Here is a 20,970-nt window from a genome sequence, read left to right as displayed (position 1 = left end):
TGCAAGGCACTAGACAAAGATGAGCACACAGAGAATCTACTACTATGACTTGTAAAGAAAAAGCAGACTTTCTGTACGAGCAGTAACTAGTCAATAATGGAAACATTCAGCTGGAACCACAACATACTGGTTTTCCTCATAGGAGCTACTAATCCTGGATGCCAAAAAGAACAACTGACTACAGTAATGCTAGTCACATAATTATTGCTCAAGTCTTGGCAAAGAGTCCCATGTAGCACTTCAGAGCAGAAGAGGCAGTTAAGTTGTTTATTAATGACAATGAAAACAAAATAAAAGTGGGAAAGCAAACAGACTTCTTTAAATAAAAAGTTTCTAGTAATCTGGTGTTCTGTCAGGCTCTTTTTTTTTTCCTTTTCTTTTTTTATTCAGGCGTAGTTACAAAAATCCATAGAGGATTTAGGGAAACATGATACTTCAACGTAAATTTGTCACCTAAGAGTCTGAACAGCAAACAGCATATAAAGAAAAAACTCAAAAGGTATTTACAAATTCATACTTTGTAGTCACTGAGAAGTTTCTTGGTTACCGAGTGGCAGATTATGCACATACACTACATTCCAGAAGGCATTATCCAATCAGAGTCACTTAGCATAAAATTAAGCCGAAAGACAGATTGTCTAAAAATAAGGCCAGTTTCATTCCTAATTTATGCATTTGATGACCAGAATTTTCTAGTACTTCTATGTTAATAAAAAAGAGCATAAGAGCACCTGATCTCACCCAAGTGGGATACATAGACCAAACTGCAAGTTTCATTCCTAGCAGGAGTTACCAAGAGTAGAAACTCATGAGAAAGGACAATAGTATACACCTTTTTTTGCCATCTTGTCTATTGCTAATTTTAAATGCTTGTATAAAAACAAATCCCCACACCATATTTGCAATATGACCATAAATAGGCAATAGTTTAAAAATGTCAGATATGATTACCTCGGACTATCAAGCTGTTTCGCACTTCAGAAAAGTGAACAAAGCCCAAACACCTTTCTCTTCTCCCTCCCTCCCCTTTCCCTCTCCCAAGCCCCCCAACCCCTTCCAAACCAGGAAAACCAAAAGTTATACTCTGATGAATATTAGAACTGGCACCAACATTCATGCTAGTTGCCCTGATGTGCAACAGGAAGTTCATTTACAATAGTCAGAAATATTCTTATGCACTAGCCCCAAAGAGTTCAGCTTCTGAAAACAGTTTATTTTGTTTTGAAAAAAATCCCATCAGGTATGACGTGGGCAGCGTCCAGAAGGTGCAGGAATGTCCAACACTCTACGTCGATCTTCATATTCATCAGTGTCCGTGGAATCTTCGTCTTCATCCACTGCATATTCATTATGATTTGTTTCCTAATACAAAACACATCCATATTTAAGTAAAATCTTCTATTCCAGCTAGTTATAAGAAAGCACCAACAATTGCCTAGAAAAATCCGGTCTGCATTATGGCATCAACTGGCTGAAGCAGACACTGTGATCTACGTCCTAAAACCAGCTCCTTAGAATTACGAAGTTTAATTTGCAGTAGAGATCATTTTGCCAAACTACTTGACCTTTAAGTCAGTAAATATCCACGAGCCATCATTATTTCATATGCAATACTACGTAAAGCCACAATTCAGTATCTTAGCTTGTGGGATGCCATTTTCTGAATGAAGCACGACATCTGCTGGCACTTGCTGTTAGAGCTACTGGTAACGAGTGCCTCAAATCCCTGGAAAAATGTGAAAAAGCATACAAGTGGATGCCTGCCCCTGAGGAAAGACTCAGTGCTTGCACAAAACCATCCAAGTTCTATCTGAATTAGTCACTAAATAAGGGCTATGCTAGTGACAAAATAAATAAAGCATTCTTCTCTAAACATGTGAAAGCAAAGGGAGAAATGATACAGTTAGCCTGCAGTCTCCAAACTAAACCTACATTATAATTAACAGCAAGCTCTCCTGTGAAAGCTAGGGTCGAGGGTCTTGAATTCAACTGGTAGCATTACATGTCAGAGCAATGAGGATACACGGCTTTACCCAGGTACAAACCGCCAACAAAGATTGCTACGGTTGGTAGACTCAGTCTTAATTGGTGCGTGTTTTGTATGGAGTTATCAATATGAATACCGTTCAGTACTGTAATTTTTGCACCAGAAGTGTTTCCTTATTGATAAACATTCCAGAAGCTGAAATGAATTCATATAGACTGAGTGATACTTTTAGATTTCTTTTTTTTATTATTTTTTTGAGAAATGGTTCTGGAAAAAAAAAAAAAAAGGTGATTTTCAAGAAGAGAATCAAAACTGAAAAATGACATGACATGGAAGTTTAAACACAACTACACTATCCTATTAAAGTTAATCCAAGTGCTCTCAGAAAACAAGGGTCAGGGAAAAAAAGGAATAATCTAGGCTAAGCACAACTGCATCTCCGCTTACCATTCGTGCTGTAGACACCTTGAATGTTGGACACACCATGTGAAATCTGGGAATTGTGACATTGAAGAATTTGTCCTTGTAGTAGAGGCAATGGAAAGTGTAATACCCCTCCATATATCCAGATGTTGTGGAAAACGTAGTACAGCTGGTGTATTCATAGACTCTCCCTGGACTGATAATTGGAAATTCCCCTGTTGGTAAGATATTAGATCACAATAGTAAGGACTGAAATAGAATTACAATTCTAGCAGTTACTACATAGTCATGTAGCAGTTTGCTGAAGGACTTGCACTCCACAACATATTCAGGCAGATCATTTTATATTCCAGTTGATGCATAAATAATTCTCAGCAATTACTGATGTTAAAAAACTGGCAGAAGAGCGGTTAACTATCGGGGTGTTCAGACATCCCTTGCAAAACAACTTTAAAGACAAAATAGATGGATACATATCACTTTCTTTCAAGCAACAAAATGATTTTGATAGAAACCACACAACTACTACCCTCCGTCACCATGATGAACAGCTAATAATGGAACTTTCATAACGTGTACATTAAATACAAACCCACTCTTTTGGGTTCCTAAAAGCAATCTTTTACTTACCAACTACTCCAGGACCTTGAACTTCTTCTACATCACCTTTGGCATTTGTTATTCTCCAGTATCGACTGTCCAGCTGACAAGCCTTCTCAGGAAGAGCATCTTTGGACATTTCAATTCTAGAAGCCAAACAGCGTGCTTAATGGTTATGTAACTGCTTTCATACATTTTAAGAAATGCTTTAGTATCCTTGGGATCTCTCTCCAAGTAGACTTGGCAAAAAAAATAACTAAGGTAAAATATACTGAATCGGTTGTCGGGATCCACCACCATGCTTCTGCTTCACTATCTACTGTTATTTCCATAACCCCTTTCTAAACCACAAGAGTTACTCCTGACTTCTTTCCCCCACCCCTAACTGTACTTTACCAATTACCAGCTTGACTGGTACTTTGCTTACCTGAGCAGGTAATAATTTAGCATTTTTTTTATTAAAAAGTACAGCATCTTGAGCACATCATCTTCATATTAGTACATTTATAAATGCTGTGCATAAATTTGCAACAACTGATGCTTTGAACATTACATAGGTCTTTCCTGTGTTATAAGAGTTAATACAGTTGTTCTTTTTACCTGATTCTGTAAGTGAAGAAATAATGTGGTGGATGTACAGAACTGAGTTCAGGTAGAAAAGACGTGGACACAGAAACAGTAATATCTCCTGTGGTAGCAACACATTCTTTATCATGCACGTACCTACAGAAAGGAAAATATTAACTCTGCAAATAGCTCTGTACATTCAATACAGAAAACTGAACATGTAAAGTGATAGTTAATTACTAATAACAGCACTGTGGTGCTAGGTTAAAAATAATTCTTAACTTGCCATTTGGCGTTTAAATAAAGGACGTATGCTGTGTCTTCATGACACGCACTTCCCCATCACCTAAACTCATACAGCTATGGAATCTCTTTGTACCTCCATTAATGGTTGTATTAAACTGGGTGTATAATTTGAAGTCAATGAAGATACACTTGTTTAGTAAGGATGTGTCATTATGCTATTTAAAAAAAACCCCAAACCTAGAAAGTCCTACAGCAAATTAATTTACAGATCAGGAACTTAGTTCTATAGCATCTCAGTTTGACAGAATTAAGGTTCTTGCTTATATTTAGAAGAAAAGTGCATGAGGATTCAAACACCAGAAAGGTCCTGTTTAATTACATATTCAACAGTGTTATTTTAGAGACCACTTCACTGCAACAGTTGCTTTTTAGTAACTCAGGACAGTCCTGCAGCTGCAGCACACCCAGGGTAAGCAGAATAAATATTGGGCTGTTAGCTAAGCTTCAGATCAGTTACAGTGCAAAATTCTGGTCCCATTAATGCAAAGTTACAAACTCTGAAGTTTCTGGTTTGAAAAAAAAAAAAAGTGTCTTTAAGCATTCTGTTTTACAGTTTTATCTGCAGTAAAGTTCCACATGCTTTCTTCTCTCATCACCATCAGCTTTTGTATCAGATACCCTAACTACTTGGAAAGAAGCCAGCATTCTAAAAGAAGCATCAAAACCTTGCAGTGAGGTTATAAATCCCAGTCACAATACCTGAAAATCTGGTCTCTGATGATAGGATAACCACCAGTTACAACTTTGTTTACATAGGATGTAAACCATTCCAAGTAAGATGTACCTAGATGCCAAAGAAGAAAAATATTGATAAGGACAGGCAAATTTACCACTGAGCTCATTACAATAAATACTCCAAGGAAACAGTTCAAAGCTTTGATTATTTATATAACAAACTCTCAACTTACTTAGATGAGTAGGTCCATATTCTAATCCATTCTATCAACAAAGATAATTTGGAGAAACCAACCAAGGACTAAGAGTTAAGGGTACACACTCCAGAAATGACACAGCAAACAAAGAATCTCTTAGCTAAGTATTTCACATTATAATCATGGTCTTCAAATGCTGGTGTCTCTCATCATCTGGCTTCCTGCTCATGACTCTTCTGCTACAACTGGGAAAGACAAGTATAGTGGCCTATACTACTTGTAGAGCTACTTCCAACTATTCTACCTACAAGAGGCATGCAAGCCTGCTGGTGGATTTATGGACTTAGTTATGATATGCAGGCTTCTATATGAAGAGACTTTCTAAGAAACATGCTAGCAAGTTGCAGAATTTCCCTCTCCTTAAAACCAAGGAAAAGCCGTACTCCACACTTCTGCTACAAACCCAGAAGACTAAGGCTGTCATTCCAAAGAACCTGGGATTTTCGTATACTTACAGCCATTGTCTGAGAACACCTTTTCATACACCTACAACTAGTATTTAGGAACAGCTTGATTTTTAAGTAGACAATCGAGCTGTCACATTTAACTCTCAAAGAAGAGAGTTTCGCACAAGAGATACTGGCTCTCCATAAAAGAATTTCTCAACCATAAATCTTCCAAGCACTGCAAGATAGTCAGTAGAAAACTACTGAGTTCTTCAATTATTTGTCAATATTACCGATACAAAACTGGATTTAAGGTGAAATACTAAGAAATCATTATCCCCACCTTCACTGACATGTTATCATGTACTACCACTCCTGTTAGATTAAGTGTACTTAACGACTTCTTCCTTTGAGCAAGAGCTATGTGTACTGTCCTTTGATCTTTGGGGAGTCTAAGGAACTCCAAGTTTATTATCCTCTTTTCTACCTCTAATCCACAAAATGCAAGCCTTGTATAAGGTAACGCCGAATGGAGAAAGTGGACCAATTTACCCTGCCACGTTCAAAATTACAAGATAAATGCTGCATATGAAACTTCCCCTCCACCCTGCGATAAGCCAAGATTAACCCTTTCAACCAAGTGGAATACATTTAAGTATGATGTCAGATCACCTCACCATTGACTCAGTTCCATAAAAGCAGCAACCTTGAACAGCAATACCAATTCACCATAGAGTAGCTTTAAAGTATTACATCATCCTCAGGTGGTGAGAAGCAAGTAACCACACTCTTGAGCTTTTGCTATATCTTTCCTATGATGGTTCTAAAGCACACAATGCATTCTGCAATAAGACCTTTGTAAAACAGATGACAGGTTGACTACTTCACATTGAAATCAGTTCATACAATCAATCAGTACATAGAAAGGTTTCTTAAAATTAGCGTGGCTAGGAGTTTGACTAGCTTCAACCCAAACCAGCAATGGCGTAACATTGCCTGATGTGGTTTCTCACAGTAATATTAACACATGTATCCTAAGAAATGTGCAAGGCTAAATTTTAATATTAATTTTGGTGCCATTTGTTACACATCTGCTTTCCCACTGAGTGAAAGGAATTAATTTGGACATAGCCACAATTACCAGGTTCCAGTAGAGTAACAAAAATAAATAATCAAACCACGCTTCCAGTTGTGATCATCTGTCTGACGTGTACATTGACAGATCACTACATAACCCAACAACAATTATGCAGTTTTCCCCTCCCCTCCTTATCCTTTGAGCAAAACAACCAGGCAAATAAAAAATCCAGAAAGGTTTTCTTCTGCGTCTACGTTTATAGTTAATTAGATTTCATTAAGGGACACAAAATAGTTTCAACTTCTGACATGGTTGCAAAAACTAATGGGGGGGGATCTTTCTGTCCACCTGGGTGGTGTATTTAATAACCGCTTACATCACCCACGTGATGGCTAACCTAAAGGTTTTGCTCATCCTGTTTGACAGGTTAGTACACTCAATGATTTGTATACAAGACACGCAGAAGGACAAGCTTTAATAGAGAAAAATTGCATCTCATTTTAAGTAACCGCTGAGGTTTTAAAGTAGGTTAGTCTTACAAGTAGCACAGAAAATTTAGAGTGCTTGCTTTGTTCTGGTCATACTGACATGCATTTTCCAAACACTGCAATTTAAACATTTTGCAGAATATTTTATCTAAACTGTTACCTGTAATGAACATATCAATAGCAGATGGATTGCGAGCCATTTGGTCCTAGAAGAGAAAGAAGGTTATGGATGTGTTAGAAGGAGAGTTAAAATTCAACACCTGAAATGTAACATTAGGGAACACTTTGCCTATATTCACTAAACCTAAAATCTGGCTGCTTAATACATCCTTATACTCCCAGTTCGATATTCAGATATATAAAACACACATGCCTGTCCCTGTGAGTGCTCACATGATCACTGAATATACAGCTTGGACATTCCACTAAGGGTCATGCATATAAAAATCAGATTTAAGAAACAAGGGCCCAAAAACATTGCCTTATAACAGAAGCACAGAACAGCTGAGGTTGGTAGAGACCTCTGGAGACAATCAGTCTAATCCCTCTGCTTGAGGCACGGTTAGGTAGAGCAGGTTGCCCAGGATGACGTCCTGTCCAAGGACAGACTACACAACCTCTCCGGGTAATCGGTTCCACTGTTCAACCATACTCACACTAAAAACGTTTTTGTGTATGTTCAGATCAACTTTCTTGTGTTTCAACTTGTGCCCACTGCATCTTCTTCTGTCACTGGGCAGGCATCACTGAGAAGAGTCAAGCTCAGACTTCTCTATGCCTTACTATCAGATATTTCTAAACATTGATAAGATCCCTCTGAGCCTTCTCTTCTCCAGGCTAAACAATCCCAGCTCCTGTACTACCATATTCTCTCCTGAAACAAGCAGGGCTGTCCACAGATGAACCAAAATATAAGTGTGTAAGTAACCTTCCAAGTTACCAAGCATTACCCAGAAGGTTTAAATACTCAGCATAATACAAAGGGAGATCTTAACATCCTTCTAGTGCTCCATTACCAAGGCATTCCTTAGAAATCTCATTGCTACATGCTTTGAAAACAGCCAGCCAGGAACTCCACAGCAGGATGAAGATCCCCATCTTTTTTACAAGAAACACCCTTTACTCACCTCACTTTCTTTTTGGGGTGGAGAGGTTGTCAGGGCATGGGTAAGGAGAGAGAGGGGGCTAAAATCTTGTTAGGTATAATATCCTTAAGCTTCACAATATGCCTATCTTAAAATACAACAGCTATAAGAATTATGAAAAATAATTCCTCAAAAACTTTGAGGAATTATGTTCTTCAAAGGAGCTGTTCAAGAGCAATTTGTTCTTTCACTGGAGAGTAAGTTTTGCTTACAATCCAGAAGGTATCATTTATTGTAGTAAGTTTACACTTAGCATATCTGGGGGAGGAGATCTATACAGATGCTGATCTTCCATAATGGAGAAGCTTTTCTTCCTTATGGAAACAGGGACGAGTATATACCTGCCACAGTTTGAACAAATTAAATTAAAACTTTCCAATAAGGATGAATGCTGTGCGCTACCATGAACCTATAGAAATTGCTACAGCCATTAACAACTTCACGTACATTTCTTTCACTTTCCACTCCACTTGTGGAATTTGATGGAAACCCGATGGCAACTCAGGGGCAAGTAACAAACTAATGCAATCTCTTAGTATTCACCTTATGCTATATAAAATATTTCAGATATCATGCAAAGGGACACCATCAATCATTAGAAAAGCACAATCGCAAGTATAAACATTTCTTCCTTACTGGACATTGATAGAAGATCTCGTATTTATTTCGTCCCTCCACACTCTCCAGGGCCATGTATTGACTCAGGCCAGTATGAATGCAAAAAGTAAGAGGAAGGCATTGTTTCAGACCTAGCCTCTGCTGAAAACCTCCAGCTGCTGTGTCGATATCCAACAAGTCTTCAGAGCGGTAGTGGTTTGACAGTGCCATGCTTCCCATCAAACTTAACAGACAACAACAAAAAAAGAAAAGATAAATAGAAGATACCACTCACAATGCAAAGATAGCTTTAAATCTTTTCTAAACATTGATTCTATCAATGCATATTAGATTTAGATGAAGTTCAAGTCTAATATCCAGGTGCTGAACTAGGTTATTAGTTCACAACATCAACCTCCACAAAGGAAGGCTTGATGGCTCTAAGATAAATGCTTCCTTGTATGTTTTGTACATCCCAAAGCACCGTTTTAAACTGTGTTGGTGATTCCCATCATGTCTGCAACTACTTCAAAGAAGTTGTTCACAGCTGACGCAGGTTCCTATAGTAGCAGAATATAATAATAACCAGCAGTCCATATCTCAAGTTTTGTGCAAGTTCATTTCAATACTATCAAAGCATCCATGATTTTTTAATTAGAATAACAAGCTGCTATAGTAACAGACATTGATCAAAACTACAGTGAGGAAGGTGCTCAACCTTACTTTGGAGAAAAGGTTGAGAAGTAAACAAGGAAAATAACTACTTGAATCAGAGAGATTATAATCTTAGTATAAAAACTAAGGCAGAGAGGCACAAGCAGACAGACATACACGGAAAGAATGAGACAATATTCATCAGCATGACATGGCAAGACCATCAACTGTCTGTCTTACTTTTTCCTCTAGCTTTTTTTCAGCATCACAGCAAAGGATGGGATTTTTTTATTTGATTTTGACAACAAGGAAGTGACCTTGAAGACAGTGAAAGGAGCCTCTCTATACATAAGAAAAGAATATATACATTTGGAAAAAAGTAGTACTAATCTGAAATATGTAACAGATTAGGAATGGAGGTGAGCATCAGAAGCTAAAGTTAACATTGATATGAATGTTGGGCTAGATGACAGCTAGGGTGAAAATAAAAAACCCAAGCAACCGACACTCAATGTAATAAAGGGGCAGACAATGGAAGAATGATAAAAAGGGGTAACATGATCAAAGTAATCAACTACAAGGGCACACACTACAGCAGTGCACTTAGCAATAAGATAATTACACAAACCTGTAATGTGCACCTCTCCACCCATACACCCTTCTAATTTGCCTTTCACTGATGTTCTCAGATGTAAACTTTGGCAGATGCTAAGCTTTTACTGGTGTTATGAAAGCAGTGACTCAGGCACAAGCTGCCACACGTCAGCATGATATAAGCTGCTCCCATCTTGGGCAACAGGTTCCATACCTCTTTTTCCTTATGTAGTCTTGCCTGGAATTAGCACGTTCTACAATTTAGAAAGCAATGCTAACATCCAAGCACAGAAACCTGAAGCATCTAACCATGACAACTAGTCCCGAATCTCTTCCATTTCTGACGTAACATGCCAACAACTTGCTGCATAGACTTCTACCACCTACACCGGATTTTTCCAGTATTCATCTCCCACAAGAAAGCAAGCCTGTCCCCAACAGTAAGACCACACCTTCCACTCGCAGTACGGCAGTGTTTCTTGCTCCAGGATCCCACATGTCAGACTTAACTAGTCCCCCAGTCAGTGCTCCACCAACAAGGTTTGTCAACCTGTGTGTAAGGCTCAGGCCCTCAATTTGAGGGCACAGCAATGAACCACAGCCCACTGGCAGTTGTTCAAGCTGAAAGGCATGCCCAAAGGCGTACGTCTGCTCCTGCAGCCCTTCCACAGGCACATCATCGCAGTAGAGGCTTCGTGGGAGTGAAAAAGTAGTAGGAAGAGCAGGAAGCATACAAGCTGTAGAGCTCCATCTGAAGTCTACAGAACTAGGGCACCTATCTCATCTCTAAAAAAAGTCTCTCCTGGAAAAGAAACAGAACTAGAAGTCATCCTTATGGTTGCATAAAACTGTTTCCCAAATCCCTTCTGCACATACAACACTAGAACTGGAAGAAGCTGCACCTTCTTTACTAGTGAAGGTTTTGGTAGAGCAACACAAACGCACTGCCCCCTACAGACGCTGCAATAATTTGCCCTAGCTTTCCGTCTTTTCCTGATGTTTGCAGTACTTCATCAAGTGCTGACTTGTGAACTTTTTCTACAGCTGGAAGATAAGGAACAATGTTTGGTCATCTGCCTTCTAACCTTGATGTAAAAGGAGTTTTTAATTGCTGAAACCATATAAAATTGTAAAATCTTCTACTGAGAAAACTGGCTTTGCAAAACTGACATTTTGATTCTACTTAAAATGACTACCTGGTTTGAAAGTTATTCCCTAACCATTTCAAAGAAAGAGAGTAATGAAACCTGTAGAGTCCAAGAGGCTAATTTACTTATGTAATACAAAGCAAAACTTCAGGGGAGCAACTTGCAGTGGTGTGATTAAAAGTCTAACAGTTGGAAGTTTTAGTTATTACAAAAAGAAAAAAAACAAAACCAAAACAGGTTCTCACTAGGAAAAAGGATTGAAGTGTAAGAGTAATTTGAGCAACTACAAATCTACACTGTGTTTTCAATTACTTCTGAGACTAGAAGATAGCCAGTTCTAGAAGTGTCACTTCAAGCGGTCAGTTGCAATACATTTAAATGCTTCATGCATCCTGTTCAGCAGATACTTTATCTTTTTCATAAATAAACTATCCAAGAAATACAAAAGGAATAATTTAGCATGTAGTTTTCACTCCTTACCCAGGAACAACTAGCTTCTGTCCATTATGAATACGAAATGAACATCGGTAGTCATCAGGGAGTTTGCAACCTATTTGTGCTTCCACAGCATCTAGATCTTCCTCCCGCACACTCTCTGTGTACAAAAAGAAACAGAGTATTAAGTGGCAGTTTTGGAGGGGGAAATCAAGAACTGCTGCTCCTACAAAACTCTCAAATTTAATGCTGCTTCACTACGCTGCACTCAAGTGCCCACTATGCTGTTCCTGACAAAGGTGAATATTAAGATTTGTGTTAAGACCTTCCTTTAAAATTTTATTTCACATCATTTCATCAGGGCTACATGGCTAGAAATAAGGCAAACCCTAGCTACAATCTAGACATAACAACATGCTTTCAACTGCCAAAGAGAATTTTAAGCAGCCCCAGAAACCTTAGCATTATGGATTTATTTTTTTTTATGTTATCACAAAAGGAATATGTATTTCAAAGTATTTTGCCAATTATAATTCAGAGAAAGTGAACTAACAGACATAAAAAAGCAAGATAAATTCAGTCCAACTTTGGGACACGGCTGTCTGCTACCATGGTCTCAAGAATCTTCCACTGATTAAATGTACACTAGTGGCCAGAATCACTAAAAATGAAGTATTTCAAATACAAAGTATGGAATTTGTAAATGCCTTGATCAAACGAACACGGACTCAGGTCAGTATTGGGTGACTTTATTGTATGCTAGGCGGCACAGAGTGAACACTACATAAATTTGAAAGGAAGCTGATTACATTAACTCCATCCAGTGAAATCTCAACATGTCTGACTTAAGCAGAAAGTATTCATGAAGTGAAATGAACCTTTCACTCACAATACTGTCACTAGCTGACTAAGTCCCAGTCAAAACTTTTAGGCAATACTGATTTTACTCTTTCATCATTCTAAGGATTGCTTCTTTAAGTTTCCAGTCCAATCAGTACCAAAGAAATGTTGGCTGGAATTTGAAACAATAAATGGGTTGTAACAAGGTGATTTTCATATCATCATCAACAGAAGGAGGTGGAGAGTAACTGCTCTTACACCTCCACACAGACTCCAGGGGGTTTCCACACCCTCACTTCTAGCAACGATCAACTGTGTGGATCAGGATTTTTGGGTGATTTTTTTTTTTAACCCTTTTTGTATTCATTATCAGTTTCATTTGTATGGCATAATTTAACAATTCATTGAAACAAGATCCTGCACAAACAGTATTAAAAAGGTATAAGTTATGGAAGAGCTCCTGCTAAAACCTGCCATCACTATACAAGTGTAAGTAAAACTGTGGCAAAATATTTGCATTTCAACACCTCCACCACAGATACTTTCCATTTTATTAACAAAATATTTGGCTGACAATTCAGTGGTTCTGTATACCTGAGTGAAGCCTGTGTTTTTGATAGAGCAGCACGAAAGTTACAGAAATCAAGGTATGGATATCTACAACAAGTACTATGGCGGTGTTACGCAAGAGTTCAGGCTACATATAACCCTTTTGGCCTTTTGCTATAAAGGCATTCCTTCAGGAACACTCAGAAGTAACAAAACAAATTTTTTTTTAAAGACAAGTAAGTATTAAGTTTTGCTAAGTGTTTGTAAATAACAGAACACTGTTAGAACTTAAGAATCTGGCGCTATCCAGCAAGTCAAGAAACATGCAAGATTTATATAGGAAAGAGATCATTGTCCATAGATTCCTCTTAATTTCAGACCATGTTAACTCAAACATCTTGGTCTAACAGTCAATTTCATACAGAAGACTGAAGTACAGTTGAAAATATAAAAACCATTTTGTCCCTATACCAGAAAAGGTCAAACTTGCTGTATGTCTTGCTGTGTAAGATTTGTGAACCAGAACATGGGAACTATTTCAAGTATTAAAACACAAACTTAAGTTGAAAACAGAATATTGGGGGAGGGGGAATTCTTGCTCATCCACTAATTTACCTTCATTAGAGGAACTCAGTAAAACCTACAGAAGAGAAAAAAAATACTTCCTTCTTGTTTAGCTTTACTTTCAAAATGCCTGTTTTCACGTGAAAGTGTTTTAATTAGGTCTTAAGAAAATCTCACAAATAAAATCACACCAACAGGGCCCAGGTCCTTGAAGTAATGCGATTATTAAACTAAAAAATAATAATAAACAAACAGAAGAAAAATCAGTCATAGAAACCAAAGAGAAAAGCAGTAAAAGTGTATTCATTTCATGATTATCCAGAGGTAAATAAGATAGACTGGTCACTACAAAAAATAATCTTGATTTCTTCTCTGAAAGGAAATCTTCAGAGAATCTATGGATCACTAGTAACTGGGCAAGGACTACACGTGTGGTCTGATTTAGTTATTTACTGGAGGAGAAGGAAAAGCACATCCACTTGATTTTCAGGGCTCCAGTAATTGAGACACACATCTAGGATGAAAGCAGTAGGAAACTTACTAACAGACAATGTCACGTCAGCCAACCTATCAGAGAAAGCAGGTATTATACCGTACCTTTCAAAGAACCGATCATCCGAGGACATCGCTGTCCTAAGTATTTCTCTAGGTCATCCCAGGCTTTTTTTAATGTAGCATAGTATCGGATGTATCTTCCTAGATCAGAATAGGTACTGATGAAGATGGCTTTCCAGCTCTGATTTCGTTGACTTTTTTCCTCTCTAAGTGGACATGAAAAAAAAAAAAAAAGCTTAAATTCTAACACCAAGTTGTTAATATTTGTTATGTTGCAAAACCAGCATGCATAACATTAAGCCAGGAACATTTTGAGCCACGTGAAGTTACACAAACTCAATTCCAGCATCTAATCAACAGCAACAGAATTAGGAAATGTTTGGGGTACTTAGTTTCAGGGGAAAATTTAGAAAGACTATTCCATTAAATGGAATGCTGTCTATTATTAAATTTTAGAACTGGCGAATAGCTAATTCAGATCATATTTCGCACACATACAGAGAAGGCCTTAAAAAAAAAAATCTAATTTTTTGATCTACTGCATTAGTCACAAACTCCTTTATTTACCCAATAAGAAGGATTAAGGAACAAACCAAAGAGTTAAATGAGAACTTGTGCGCTGATCTGGAAAGTCAGTTTCTTAAGGAATTACTGCATATTCAGTTGTCCTCAAAGGCACAACAGCAGGCTATGGGAAGACAGGCTGCCAAAAAAGTGCTGACGAACATCTGACAAAGGATGCTTGCCTCCAAATTGTAGCGGCCCTTGCATCTTTGTGTTAGGATATATTCCAACTCCTCAAACTCCAATCAGCATCCTGAATCTAAAAGATTTAGTACAGCTTCATACACCTAAATAAAAATGTAACAATTGAGAAGTCTTCACGGCATCTTTAAGATCTCTCTAGCTCTAAAAAGGAGAGTATAACCTTACGTCTTGAAGAGTTGAGCGGGAAAAAAGTAGATAAAGTTTCATCTGGGAAGTTAAACTAATGTCAAACCTAAGAGGAAAAAGAAAAAACCCCAAAGTGAATTACCTCTCAGCAGGTGACATATTTTAACCCTCCAAATGTTATTTGTAGAAATTATCTACAGCCTTCATTACTCAGTTTTTCTTGGCTATGGAGAAGCTGGCATCTCAGAGACCAACATCAGAGCCAATTCTCCTTAGCAAAGCCCTATAATGCCCTCGTCTTCCCCCATACACACACCAAGTTCCTCTTCTACACCATCAGGTACTCGGTTTGAACTTCCCATTTTCTCACCTTCTTTCTCTGCCCCCCTACCAGATTTTCCTTTCTAGTTTAGATTCTAGTAAGAATATCACTTAGGATTTTTATGCAGAGAATCTCAAGGTAGAATTTTGCAAGTTGTGTTATACCTTCATAAACTGCATATAATTAGAATATGCACAGTATGTTTATCTTTGTGGATTCAACTTTGCTTGCTGTTCATTTTTAATACAGTCCGTATGATATAATATGGATTACAGACTACAACTTTGGAAATATTTTCCTAAATTACCTCCTCCGCCCACTTATGCATATATATTAACTCCTTATCCCTAGCTGTTCTGCCATCACGAGGCTACTTGTGTAATACAAGGTGCCCCTGCATAACCTGAATAATGGAAAAATATACGGAATTGATCACTGAAGTCATAAGTACTTAATATTCCTCACAATTTACATTCTAAAAAGAAAGATATTGTCTAGAAAACAGGATACAAAGAGGGAATAAACAGCAACAAAACTGGTTGCTAATTCACCTCAGTCAACTCCACGAGCTTTCTCAGTTCTTCAGAAAAACATGCTTTTTTAGCAAAGAGGTGGACTGATACCTTTACAGTCAGCTTCCACTTAACAGACACTCTGAGTTCAATGCAAGTAAGCAGTACAGAAAATGAGCTTTTTAAAAAGACACAACACCCTGAGAACCTTGAGAACCACATACGTAAAACTTTTTACACAGCCCAACGTGACTTCCCTGGGAAAACAATGGTGGAAATCCTCCTGGAAAGCATTTCCAAACACATGGAAGACAAGAAGGTGATCAGGAGCAGTCAGCATAGATTTACGATGAGGAAATAATCCTTGACCAACCTGAGAGCCTTCTACAACGAGGTGACTTGCTTGATGGACAATGGGAGAGCAGTGGATGTTGTTTACCTTCAATTTAGTGAGGCCTTCAACACTGTCTCTCTGTTAGTATCATCATAGCGAAGCTGACAAAGTTTGGGTTTGATAAGTAGATGGTGAGGTGGACCAAAAATTAGCTGAACAACCAGTGCAAAGGGTGATCATTTGGAGGCAAGTCACATGTGGTGTACCCCTGGGGCCATACGGGGCCCATACTATTTAATATCTTCATTAGTGACCTGGATGATGGGACAGTACACGCTCAGCAAGTTTGCAGATGCTACAAAACAGTGAGGAGTGGTTGATAATGCAGATGTTTGTGCAGCCATTCAGAGACACCTCAACAGGCAGAGAAGAATCTTCTGTTCAACAAGGGAAAATGCAAAGTTCTGCATCTGGAGAGGAATAACCCCAGACACCAGTACACACCAGGGGCTGACCAGCTCAGAAGAACCAGGGGGTCTTGGTAGACACCAACCTGACCATGAGCCAGCAACGCACCCTCACTGCAAAAACAGCCAACGGTGTCCCAGGTTGCAATAGGAAGAGCGTTGCCAGCAGGTGATCCTTCCTCTCTAGTCAGCACTGGTGAAGCCACATCTGGAGTACTGTGTCCAGTTCTGAGCTCCCCACTACAGGAAAGATATTGACGTACTGGAACAAGTCCAGGGCAGAGCCTCAAAGATCATTATGGGACTGGAGCATCTTTTGCATGAGGAGAGGCTGAGAGAGCTGGAACTATTCTGCCTGGAGAGGGCTCAGAGGGATCTTATCAATGTGCACAGTTACCTGATGGAAAGGAATAAAGATGGAGCCAGACTCTGCTGAGCAGTGCCCACTAATAGGATACTGGACACAGTCCCGGACAGCCTGCTCTAGGTGACTCTGCGTGAGCAGGGGAGTTGGACTACAGGATCTCAAAAGGTCGCTTCCAACTTCAACTATTCTGTGATTCCAGTCATGGCTACCCTTGACACGACCATCCAGTTGTACCCCTCATAATTACAGCACTCAGAATATTACTTTCCTCCACAGAATATCTGGTGTCTGATAAGGTCAAGCTGCAGCTTCTCCTTCAGTGTAGGCTTTAACAGGGCACCTCTTCTCCACACATCCGTAAAACGTTTCAGCACTTGGATGTTCATGAAGCTTTTTTAGGAAATTAACTTTTTGATACTTCTAACCTTTCATCGGTTTGAAGCTGGTGAATACCAATTCGATCTTAGAGTTACTAGAAGTAACATGGACATAAACAGCACAATAACATAAAGCTTATTTTCATAGAAAAAAGGCTTAAAACAACCACACTTACTCTGAAATAAGCCAGTATTTCTTGCAGTGTCTTTTCCACAAGGGATCATGGCTTGATAGCTGATTTAATCTTCGACTTAAATAGCAGCAACTATGAATATAAAATCATTACATTTAATTGCAGAAGAATTGCAAAATAAACAGGGATAAATACTGACCAATATATTACACCTTGCATTCTCATGAAATAAAGGCAGAGTTTGAAAGTTAGTTACCTGTCCTTTTTAGAGTTGTGCTTACAATGGTTAAAAGTCTTCATTACAGCTGTATAAGTCATAAACTACTTTTCTACACTCTTCAAGAACTGTCAGCAATTAAGTAATTTTGTAAAGCAGGTCATCCTATAGACCTATGCCACCGTAAACACTGTCTGAAAGATTCCAGCATGACTCCACGCCACCAGCGGTAAGCATTCTAATAGCACAGGCTAGCTGTTACGATTTAAATCACTTTCTTATCTGGATTGTCAGTCTCTACCTTATCTTTTCCACTGTTTCCATACTACTGAAAGCTCCAACAGAAACTATATTGTTTGAGTATTACAAAGTTACTTTCCATTTTAAGTTGTTTAAATAACAAACTGCATGACCAGAAAGAGACACAGGAAAAACACAAGGGATGACTGCAAGTTCACTCTAATGAAAACCATACATAAGTTATTGCCATTGCATTACAGGTAACATTGCTACTTCAGGAACTTAAAAGAATCATATCCTGCACTACGCAGCATTATTGCAAATGCAGTATTAAAAAACCCCTGTAGGATATAGGTCTAAAACTGTCCTCAGAAATCATTGAAGTTGATCCTTCCTTGATGCAATGAGATAGCAAAAGCTAACCTATATTCCCCATGCCTGCTAACTTGTTCTTTAATAGCGCTGATGAAGGTGCCATCAAATACAGTCTGTTCTGGTACTTACTTTTACAGCTATAAAGCCTTTCTGGAATGTACAACTAATATTGACAGCAAGACATTTCAGGGTATTTATATGAATAAGAATGTGCAGCAAAGCATCAGCAACGTGCAGAGCAGTAATACAGGGAATGATTGTGTTATTCAAAGATTCATAGAATTTAAAAGAAATTATTGCCTCTTTCAATCTAACCCGAACACCAGACAATAAGCCTTTATTCCTCTGTGTTTGAGCTGAATTATCAGTTATGTTTTAAAGAAACTTCCCAAAAGATACCACCAATTTAAATGTGGCAACATCACTTCCTCTGGTAGCTTGTTCTAACAACTAATGTGTGTGTTTTAATGACTGTGATTAACATCTAAATACCCCAACTGAGGTTACCAAATTTAAGCTTCCAGTTACTGCTTTTTGGGGTTTTTTTTTCCCACGTAGTTCAGAAATTGCTAAGTAAGAAAGACCAACAGCGTAAATGGACAGAGTTACGTACTGAAATAAAAATGCCTCTCAATCTTGTCTTTGATAAGTAAAATCACCCAAAGTCCAGAGCTGGTGAAAATATCTTGCACTGAGACTACAGAATTATTCATATTTACCTGTTCAATCCAATCTTTTTTTCCTCCACAACGACACAAAGACATAAACACATTCACTTCAAACCTTGACATTTGGTCATGTAAGAACTTCATTCATGACACGGGGATCTTTTTTTGGGGGGAGGGGTGGTGGTGTGTGTGAACAGAAATATCCCAAAGTCAAAGTCCCTGCAGAAATCTATTATATTGGTGTTTATCAATCAAGCCTGTAATTTCTGGTAGTAATCACAGGAACATGTGGCTTCAAACATGATAAAGATGCAATCAAAGCCATTCTCATTAATTACATAAATATTGGGTCACCTGTCAGCTTTTCCGTTATTTAAAGGCCACCACCAGGCTAACCGACCTGTGGAATACTAGGGAAACTGTAATGTTTGTGATGGTCAGAGTATATATATGTCACTAAAACAAATGTAAACAGCCTAGAGATTTCCTCAATTAATGCTTTCAGTACTACGAACAGCAGTTACGCAAAATTACCATTACTGACCCCATAAATAAGAAACCTACACAGCATTTAATTGTCCTTGCACAGCAAAATCCATCTCATTTTGTTAAATACATAACAAAAATAGGCAGTGCCATTACAACACCATTAACAACTACTACTGAATCATCCATACAGGACTCGTAACAATTGTTACAATTTTTGCTTACACTTAATCTCTTTTTTGCTATTATGGTAACAGAATCCTCCCTGATGCCTTTAGCTTTCTTGACTAATATTTATAGGGGGAAAAAAACCCCAAACAAAACCCGTTTGGATAATATTCTATTTTATTCATACGTATTCCTCCGTCTTCGATTAAATACTGTGATTTCAATCACTGCCAGTGCTTGTACTTCATTGGTAAGGTTTTAGCTAAAAACATACTCATCTTCACTGATGACTCACAACTCTTCAGCCATCTAGTAAAGCGTCCAAGAGGAGCTCACAACTTTCATTCATGTTTTTCTCCCCGAAAAGCCGTCCTATTTAATGTTGTTTGGTTTTCCTCAAACAGCTCATTCAAATAATTGAATTTATTCACTGGCAACAAGACCGCCCTTTGTTTGGCCATAGATACGCTACAGTTTCAGGGAATTATTGACTTGACAAATTCAGTTATTGGTTCACCTCTAAACTGTAATTTAACTACAAACAAAAACAATGTATAATGGGGGAGAGAAAAAAAAAAGAATAATTCCTTTTGCTTTAAAAAAAAAGGCAAAAAGGCAAAAACCGCCACTGTTTCAGGAAGGGAACGGTGCTTTAGGATATGTCCTCCGCACCAGCATGTCCTGCAGAACAAACCAAATCCTTTTCCTACACAGAGGCGAGAGCTTTGGGAAGTGCTCTGGGAAGCGCTTTGCCGGCTGTGGCTCCATCAGCCCTCCCCAGCTCGCTTCCCCGACCCCGCTTGCTGACCCAGCGATCCACGCACCGACAAGTTGTGCAACCCCGAGCCGCCGGCAGCTCCCGGCGCGGCAGGCTGCCTCCCCCACAGCGCTTCACCCCACCTCCCACCGGCTTAACCGGCCAGCTCCGACCGCTCCCCCCCCGCTGCCGACCGCCGGAGCTGGCCCCGGCTCACCCGGCAAGCGCAGGCCAGGCCCTCCCGCCTGCCCCCTCAGCCTCGCCGCAGGGGGGGGGGCCCGCTCCACCGCCCCGCCCCTCTGCCCGCGGCCCGGCGCTGCCTCCCCACCGCCCGCCGAGGCCGGGCTCGGCCCTTCTCCCCGGTAGCGCGGCTCAGGCGGATCCGGCGGAGCCCCGGGCCCGGTCCGTACCTCATCAGATCCCGGTAGTCGAGAAAGCTGAGGATGAGCAGCAGCGGGTCGGTCGGCAGCAGCTCCAGGCTGAGGGCTGACGGCTCCATGTCCAGGGGCGCCGCCATCTTGCGAGACGTCCCGCGGCTCCGCCACCCGCTGCCGGGGACGCGCCCGCCCCTCGCGCCGGTCTGTTGTCAGCCGCCGGGGCGGGAGGGGGGCGGGGGGAGGCCGCCCGCAGCGCCCCCTGCCGGCCGCGGCCCGCCCGCCTCCTCCCGAGGGCGGTGGTCCCTCACCCCGCCGCCCGCCGCCGGTCCCCACCTCAGCGCGCAGCCCCGGGAGCGGGCCGGGGTTTGGGGGCAGGCCGTGTCCCGCACGCTGCCCCCCGCGGAAGCGCCCCGAGCATCGGCGGGGC

The 20,970-nt window shown here is 39.8% G+C and overlaps 1 protein-coding gene across 2 annotated transcripts; it reads right to left on the bottom strand.

The window, feature by feature from the left end:
• Positions 1-360: 360 nt before the first annotated feature.
• Positions 361-20,778, bottom strand: FBXO3 (F-box protein 3). 2 transcript variants are annotated; one of them, XR_008577500.1, is made up of 12 exons: positions 20,577-20,778; positions 17,298-17,387; positions 13,891-14,054; positions 11,386-11,500; positions 8,549-8,753; positions 6,928-6,973; positions 4,583-4,667; positions 3,611-3,733; positions 3,041-3,156; positions 2,435-2,625; positions 1,933-2,254; positions 1,175-1,362 (listed from the first exon to the last, which is right to left on the bottom strand). XR_008577500.1 is itself a non-coding variant. In XM_054828891.1 (11 exons), the coding sequence occupies exons 1-11, from the start codon at positions 20,681-20,683 to the stop codon at positions 1,237-1,239; spliced, it is 1,368 nt and encodes a 455-aa protein (XP_054684866.1). In that variant the 5' UTR covers positions 20,684-20,771; the 3' UTR covers positions 361-1,236. The 2 variants fall into 2 exon arrangements, 1 of the variants encoding a protein (XP_054684866.1); XM_054828891.1 differs by lacking the exon at positions 1,933-2,254 and having other exon boundaries at positions 361-1,362; positions 20,577-20,771.
• Between the last annotated feature and the right edge of the window lie 192 nt (positions 20,779-20,970).

This window comes from Grus americana, chromosome 5 (assembly GCF_028858705.1).
Source record: "Grus americana isolate bGruAme1 chromosome 5, bGruAme1.mat, whole genome shotgun sequence".
NCBI classification, from domain to species: Eukaryota; Metazoa; Chordata; class Aves; order Gruiformes; family Gruidae; genus Grus; species Grus americana.
Note: the sequence above shows the minus strand (reverse complement) of the source record. Positions and strands in the feature narration are given on the sequence as shown.

Bases quoted from the DNA above. Each gene is read 5' to 3' on its own strand.
- FBXO3 (XM_054828891.1), bottom strand. From the start codon at position 20,683: ATGGCGGCGCCCCTGGACATGGAGCCGTCAGCCCTCAGCCTGGAGCTG. The intron at 3,734-4,582 runs GTATTGTGACTG...TCCTTTCTGTAG, and splicing joins ATCAGAGACCAGATTTTCAG to GTACGTGCATGATAAAGAAT. The intron at 3,157-3,610 runs GTAAAAAGAACA...TTTGGCTTCTAG, and splicing joins TTCTTCACTTACAGAATCAG to AATTGAAATGTCCAAAGATG.